Source organism: Lactuca virosa, chromosome 2 (genome assembly GCF_052849685.1).
Source record: "Lactuca virosa cultivar CGN04683 chromosome 2, Lactuca_virosa_CGN04683_v6, whole genome shotgun sequence".
NCBI lineage: Eukaryota > Viridiplantae > Streptophyta > Magnoliopsida > Asterales > Asteraceae > Lactuca > Lactuca virosa.
Genome location: NC_136427.1, coordinates 278924459 through 278932561, shown reverse-complemented (window position 1 = coordinate 278932561; position 8103 = coordinate 278924459). Strand labels below are relative to the sequence as shown.

Below are 8103 nucleotides of genomic sequence, written 5' to 3'. Positions count from 1 at the left end.
GCCCTAATCCTGATTATGACCGATCTTCGGCCAACAGCCTCAGACTAGGAATCGATTCGGAACAGAGCGTTACAAGATGGTAGATAAGGAGATGATAGATAGATGATGGTAGATAGGTAATTATAAATAGGAGATGACTAGGAGATCCCCTGACCTTGACTTGTAATGTTGCTATCAAGTCATCTACTAGAGTATAGATGGCGACCACTGACTAATCTAAACAAGTCATATGGAAACACTGGCATGCTCATAACCTGTAGGTGATGAATTATGATTTCAGGCCATATAGTAACTACGTATTCATGCGATGATACTCTAATCCTTATTGGACACGTATTGGGGGATTAATCCCCAAAACAGTACTGTCTATGCGGTGTAGGCGATGATCCTTAGGAATAGTCCTTAGCAATAAACATATAAGGAAATGTGATGTAGGCGATGATAGGTAAATGCAATGTACGTGGTGACCCTTAGGACTACCCTTTAGGGAATAATAAATAAGAAAATTAGGATGGGTAATTGGGTTAATTGTTTGTTTGATTATTAAACACATTATTTATATTACTGTATGTTGAAAACCATAAGTATCTCACCAGGTTTCCCAACCTGACCCACTCAGTTTCTTTGTATCACAGGAAGCAATACAAAGTTACATGCATGATGAGAGATTCAAAGAGATATAGACCGTTAGATTATTGAGACATTGTAAGTCTCCGTTTATGCTTATGTTTCTGTATTGATGATGACATCCCGAGTTTTATAAATAAAATACATTTCTTCAAAAATGTTTTGATAATATTATTATCATGTTTTTGGGACACATTTCGCATAATAAATCTTTTTAAAAGAATACTCCGATTTAATAAACATAAACAAATCGGCCTTTTCTGGCTGTAAAAATGGGGATGTCATAAAAATGTTTTCAAAAAATGTTACATCACGTTGTTATACATTCTATGACTCTTCAAATCATATAACTTGTACCCCTTTTCCATTAGGATATCCAAGAAATACACATGCTCTCCCCCTTTCTTGGAACTTATCCGCCTAACCAACACTGTCATGAGCGTAAGCTAAGCATCCAAAAACTCGAAATTGACTGTAACTGGGTTCTTTTCCTAACAATATTTGATGATGAGTTTTGTTATTTAAAACCGGTGTCGGTATTTTATTTATGACATACGCTATCTTGGAAACACATTCACCCTAAAAACTGATTAGAAGAGAAGCTTGGAATCGGAGAGCTCTAGCCATTTCAAGAAGATGTCGATGTTTTCTCTTGACAACTCTGTTCTGTTGTGGAATGTATGGGCAAGATGTTTCAAGCAAGATTCCATGCTTCATATAAAAGTCCAACATGTGTTGAGATCTAAACTCATATCCATTATCAGTTCGGATCCATTTGACACGTTTTCCAACTTGGGTTTCCACCATATTGTAAAACATGACTAAAAATATGTTGCTTCAGACTTAGTTTTCATAAGATATACCTACACACCATGACTAAAGTTATCAACAATAGACAAGAAATAATGTGCACCATCAATAGAAGCATGTCTATAATGACCCTAAATATCAACATGAGTTAAGTCAAAACAACTAGAAGTTTCAGAAAAGCTTATGGGAAAATGTAATCTACTTTGTTTTGCACGAATACATGAATCACAAAAATGACTACTAGTGTTTATATTTTCTAAATGTTGGATCTTCTTAAGGACTCCATCAGAAGCATGTCCAAATCTCTTATGCCATATTTCACTTTTAGTCCATACTGCCATGACCACTTCGTTTTGTTTGAATGATTCATGGTAGTATAGACCATCCCTTTCTTTACCCATCCTAATCAGGTTCTTCAAAGGTAAGTCCTGTACAAAACATTTCTACGGGAGGAAAGTTAAAGAGCAATTTAGATCTCATGTAATCTTACTGACCGAAAATAAGTTGTAGTTAAAATCTGGCACACTTAAAACATCCTTAAGACTAAAACCTTTAGACAAGTGTATATCACCAACCCTTTTAACCTCCACTATCTCACCATTGGGGATCGTCACAGACGTATAATCACTTTTGATTTTAACATTTTCTAACCAATTTTCCCGATGTGTAACATGATCACTAACCCCAGAATCTATAATCCAAGAATTATTAGCTTTAGTGATTTTACCCGCCATGTTGGCGTTGGGAGAAGCCCTTGTTGTTGTTTTATGTGACTTAATTGGCCCGCAACAGTTTGAGAACGACTTTATATTCATCTTTTGTTATCCCCAGTGTAACACTGTTATCGGTTATTGCAGTAGGGGCCTTTGATTGTGTTTTTTGCTTGTTGTGTTGAGGTTTCGTCTGTTTTCAGTTCTACCACTCTGGATAGCCAATAATTTCAAAGCAACCATCCACGGTGTGACCAGATTTCTGACAATTCGTACACCAGCGATCTTCATTCTTTTTCTTGGTTGAGTTTTGCGAGATCTCTTTTCTTCGGGGTTTAGAACCAATTTTACCAGAAGTTTGGAAGGCTGTTGCATCGCCGCCGAAATGTCGATTCATCCCAAAAATTCTTTGTTGTTCATCTTGGTTGACCAGATGGTAGGCAATGCCAAGAGCCGGTAATGGAATGGAACTCAAGATTTGTGTCTTGACATCGCTATACGCATCGTTCAATCCCATTAGAAAGTTGTATAACCTTTCTTTTTCTCGAATCTTCTTGAACTCCTTGTTGACGTCACACTTGCAGCCTCTACAAACATAGGAGGTGTAGGAATTATAGATTGTATTTCATCCCATACACTCCTAAACTTCATGTAGTATGCACATATAGACATATCTACTTGTCGTATGGTGGTGACGGTTCTTCTCAGTTCATATGCTTTGGGGGCACTTTCTTTTCCAAAACGTTCTTCAAGATCCACCCAAATGTTGCGTGCAGTGGTTACATACTTGACACTGCTCTTGATCTCTTTCTCTATTGAACTCACCATCTATCCTTGAACCATTGTGTTGCATCTTCTCCATTTCATCAATTCATCATAATCTTCTTTTGGCATCAACATTGTGCCATCAACGAAACCCATCTTGTTTTTGGCAAACAATGCATTTGTCATCTCATTTTGCCAATCACTGTAATTTCCGTCATGGAGTAAGTTTTCTCCAACGAAATTCTAGCATGGGTGATCATTGGGAGTGAAGAAGAATGGAGACGTGATATCAATGGGCGTCTTTGATGAAGACGCATCAGCAGAGCCTGTCATGGCTTAGGTAATTTCAACTAGGGTTTCCAGCTACTCTGATACCATGTGAAATTTGATAAGAAAGAATTATGAAAGAGTTATGCTACTTCTCATACATCAAAAACCAATTACAATTGTCTATATAATAAGCTAAAGATAACGACTAATTTGAAAAAGATATAAACACATATCTAAACAATAAGAATTTGAAGATAAGTACTTCAACACATCAAACAACTATCATGACCATTGAACTTATTATTGGAACGAATGACTTGCGACCACAAACCGCCCACCTCAAGTGACATCAAACTTAGTATGATGTTTACATTAATAATCATACACATGAGTTTGTTTTGTTGAGAAAGAGATGTATTATGACAAATCATTGTACCACCGGTTAGAACCTTTACAATTATATTTGACTTTTGCTACCATAACTTTGTTTTTCATTACTTCGATTTTTAAAATTTTACTCCTTTAATTCTCCAACATCTTTAGTACTTGAATATTCGTATGTTAGCATGAAGTCTTTGATTGATTGTCTTTTCACCAACTAAGACACGAAATCTTCACCAGATAGTTTGGGGTAGTGAACCATGTCTTTGGTAGCAAAGTCTTAACTCATCAACCGAACTAGATGTTGAGATTCATATGTGGTGCCTATATGAATTTAAATTAATTACAATTGAACACAACAAGATTTCATTGTCATATTTAATATGTTTGTTCGTCGATGTTCTATATTAATCCATCGCTATTTCTTTCCTCCACCAAAAAAGGTATCTCAAGTGAAAAGTATGGTAAAATGATGCCATTTAAGGTAGTTTAACCACTACCACATCCATCCATACATGTTTTAAGATGTTTAGTTTGTCATCTTTCCGATCTAAGTTGGATTTTCCAACAAAAGTATGCTATAATATCTTTAAAGTACGTTGATTAATTAATGTTAAAGTTACCCTAAATTCTATTGTTATTGTCTGCATTTAACCGTTTAAATAATTTTCTCCTTATTGTTAATTGAAAATATGGCTTTCTTGACTATTCATATTTGATTGTTCATATTTTGGCATATTGTTGTGTAAATGATTCTTTTGTTACCTTGCATTTCAGAAAATTTATAATGATTTTATTGAAAAGTATAGGTCTTTCTTGAAATATAGTAATTAAAAGTATTTAATTAAATAATTTGTTGTTATTATTATTATAGAAACTAACTCTCAAGTAAAACAAATTTTGCGAATTAATAGCAATCTAAAATAGTGTAACTACTAATTTGATACTAAATCAGATCCTCTTTCTAATATATTTACTAGGAAAATATATTTTATGGCAAAATACATGGCACCATCAATTAAATGTTGGAAATAACTTGCATCATATGACCGAAACCAACATTGATAGTAATGTAATTCAAACCGAGTGTTGTGGTTTGTGCATATATACTAGTATACTAAAAATCCGATAATGAAACATATGCGATGACGTATTTGTTCATGCATAGAGTGAAGACGTACATTAGCCATATTATGTCATCAGTAGATAAATCAAACGAAATCTATCTATCATGTGTATAGTCTATTTTCATTCTTAATTATGATATTAATTAGTTACAAATTCATATTAATATCTATATTATTTTGCAAGCAACATAACTTAGAAATTTTTCATAGCCACCCAACATGACTAATTTGGCGTGTAGGGTACTTCATTTAATTTGATTTGGCATTAAACTTTTTTTTACCATGAATAATTTCTAAAAATCTGATAAATTCTTGAACAACTAAGTTTTGAAAATCCGTCAAGTTTATGTTCAGACAGGTACTTTCACACTTAAACACATTCGTATTGTAGGTCCATCTGTAATATCCATATCTAATTTATTTATTTACATAAATAAGATAAAAATATAAAAAAAAAAATCATGTCATTTCCACATATGCTATTATGTTATTGAAAAGACACCTTTACTCATTTGATCTTGTAAAAAATATTATGCAACTGGTGTTGTATTAATATTTTTTGACACACACACACATATATATATATATATATATATATATATATATATATATATATATATATATATATATATATATATATAGAGAGAGAGAGAGAGAGAGCTAGGTTCAAATGTTTTCCGCAATTATTGTATGCATCTATGGACCAATGAGAATTTAAGAAAAAATAAATCATTAATAATAAATATAAGGGTATAATAGTAATCTATACTATAATTAATTATGATAAATTGATAAAATCAAATAATATCCCCCTTTAAATTAGGTTATCAGTTTTAAAACCTCACCCCCACCAGATTAGGGTTTTACGCTCCCTCTTCATCTCATACAGTACCCACATACACATAAGACGATCTGAAATCGAATTACAGAAATGAATAGTCTCCTCTTCAAAACTTCTTCCAAGAGACTCACTAATCTTGCTTCCATTACTACTTGCAACCAACTCAAACACCTTCTTGTTCCTTCATCCACACCACCCTCACCCGCAAATCGTAAAGAATCTCCTAGCCGGTCTCAAACTTCCCATCCAAAGTTTGGGTTTTTGAGGAGTTTTCATGGGTCACGATGGGCGAGTATACGTGCTTCCGATGTGTCAACACAAGCTGCGAGATTTGCGGTTGCCGCCGATCACGCATACGACGGTGAAGGGGGTACGTCTTCTGATGGTCTCGAGATCTCTAAGCCTGGGATAAATCAAGAGATCGTCTCAGCTCTGGCAAAAAAGAGTATAACCAAGCTCTTTCCCATTCAGGTAAATGAACATTCAGTACATGTTTTCTTTATCGTTTCTGTTTTTGTGTTTTAATGTTTACATATTGTTGTTCATCAAGTTTCGTGTTTGATTGCTACCTAGCTTTCATATGTCTACTTGAAATTACAAATGGTAGTTGGTGTCAGTTTCTGATTCTTTATCGAAGTACAAATTGTCACTGCAAATGGAAGTTGGTGTCAAAAGGTACAACCTTTAGGGGGCGTTTGGACCAGGAGACTTCAAAGTTATAATCTTTATAATGCTTTTTTCTTATTTTTTGTGAACAAAAAGTTCTTTAATTGTATTCGGCTAATGTATACATACAGTTGAATAGAGTCAAAACTATGCATTGTATATACATAAATCATATGAAATTTCATTTGATTTCTACTCACAAACCACACATGATCTTGAATTCTCAGAGGGCTGTGTTGGAGCCAGCAATGTAGGGGCGTGACATGATTGGGCGTGCTAGAACTGGAACACGAAAGACTCTTGCTAGAACTGGATGATTGTTTTTTTTAATAATCTGTTTTTTCAAAATGTCGCTTTCATTGCATGTAGAATCTCTCTGCAAAAATTGCAGGAAATAGCAGCACATGTTACTCTTTTTACCAATACAAGCAAAGGTGGTTTTTTACACATGGTGCTTTCATAAATCATCATTTTTCACAACAAAAAACTTGTGAGCCGAAGATGGTTTATATATTCTAATTGTTTTTTTTTTCTTAGTCACCTTTTGTGTTAACATGATCTTTTCATGCATTTATATTTCAAATGTTTTTGAAAGAAACCCCTTTTCTAAACTTTCATACTAGACAATAAAGTTACTCCAAAACATGCTACATGCATATTTATAAAACATTATCTTACATTGATAAAGTGATTACAAAAGATTGGATACAAACCGACTATGTTTTAATATTTTACATAACTACCCAGGATATTGTAAATCTATACAAACATAAACCAAAATACAAAAGTAATATTACAACTATTCTAAACCTTTCAACAGTATATGACTACACTGGTTACTTATCTCCTGCAAAATTTGTTAAACATTGAGAGGGTAAGCGGTGACGCTTAGTGAGTTCAATAATAGATACAATATAACGTTATGTCATATATATACTTCAATATGACAGAGGCAAACAGGATCAAGGAACAACAAAGGCATAATGCTAAAAGCTTTCCATATCAATCAATGAGACATAACAATTTCCATACTTGATATAAAATCAATAAAGTTTCAGCACAAATGACACAGAAAATACTCAGGGATATTATTTTGCTAGAATATTTAGGCTTTCAGCCTTATCTTAGCATACTACCGAAGCCAAAGTGATGCCTATGTTATACACTTCATGGTCAACGGTTCATACCAATACCCAAGTGATGCCTATGTCATACACTTCAAGTCAGAGGTACAACCTTGCTATAAAAATAGCGGAAACAACAACTCGAGATGATAACATGGAAAAGCACATAGCACATATAACACATAACATACAATTGTTCCTATGTATTAAACTCACCTTGAATTAACTGGGGGTCAAAATAATGATTTGTGCAGCATTTCGGCTCTAAATATGACTTTCGTCGTTGAAAACCGGGAATTTTCTTGAAAACCGGGCCCTGCGAGGGTTGGGCTTCGAAACCGAAAAGATAAATTTTCTGGGTCTTGGGTACTTCGGGGCGTGTTTCGGGCGTTGGAAATAATCTCGGGGCTTCGGGGGATGTCAAAATAGTAGAAATATTAAAAAGGGGGGTGAAAATGGCAATTTTCCCATTTTCCCCGGGTAATCTCGCAAGGCCACTATTTATAGGGGAGGAAATCCGAAGGTCGGCCGAGAAGGGACACGCGGAAGCGAGGGGTTCGGACACGCGGCATCAGGAGGCGAAGGCACGCATGCGAGGCTCGGACCAGCTGGCATCGGACAGGTGGCTTCTACACGCGTCGGACCTGCGAGACCTTGGTTCGGACGGCTGGAAGCTTCTTAGTGGACCAAGCTTCGGTCCAATGGGGAAAGAGGGTGACGACTTGGGACCAATCAGCGGGTGCCACGCGAGGCTGCGGTCCAATCAGAAGACGCCACGTGGA

The 8103-nt window shown here is 35.2% G+C and overlaps 1 protein-coding gene across 1 annotated transcript; it reads right to left on the bottom strand.

Annotated features, from left to right (window-relative positions):
• Window positions 1–2352: 2352 nt before the first annotated feature.
• Window positions 2353–2975, bottom strand: LOC145158551 (uncharacterized). Its single transcript, XM_079077436.1, has 2 exons — window positions 2818–2975; window positions 2353–2734 (listed from the first exon to the last, which is right to left on the bottom strand). The coding sequence occupies exons 1-2, from the start codon at window positions 2973–2975 to the stop codon at window positions 2353–2355; spliced, it is 540 nt and encodes a 179-aa protein (XP_078933562.1).
• Window positions 2976–8103: the final 5128 nt, after the last annotated feature.

Bases quoted from the DNA above. Each gene is read 5' to 3' on its own strand.
- LOC145158551 (XM_079077436.1), bottom strand. From the start codon at position 2,975: ATGGTGAGTTCAATAGAGAAAGAGATCAAGAGCAGTGTCAAGTATGTA. The intron at 2,735-2,817 runs GTCTATATGTGC...CTATGTTTGTAG, and splicing joins ACCATACGACAAGTAGATAT to AGGCTGCAAGTGTGACGTCA.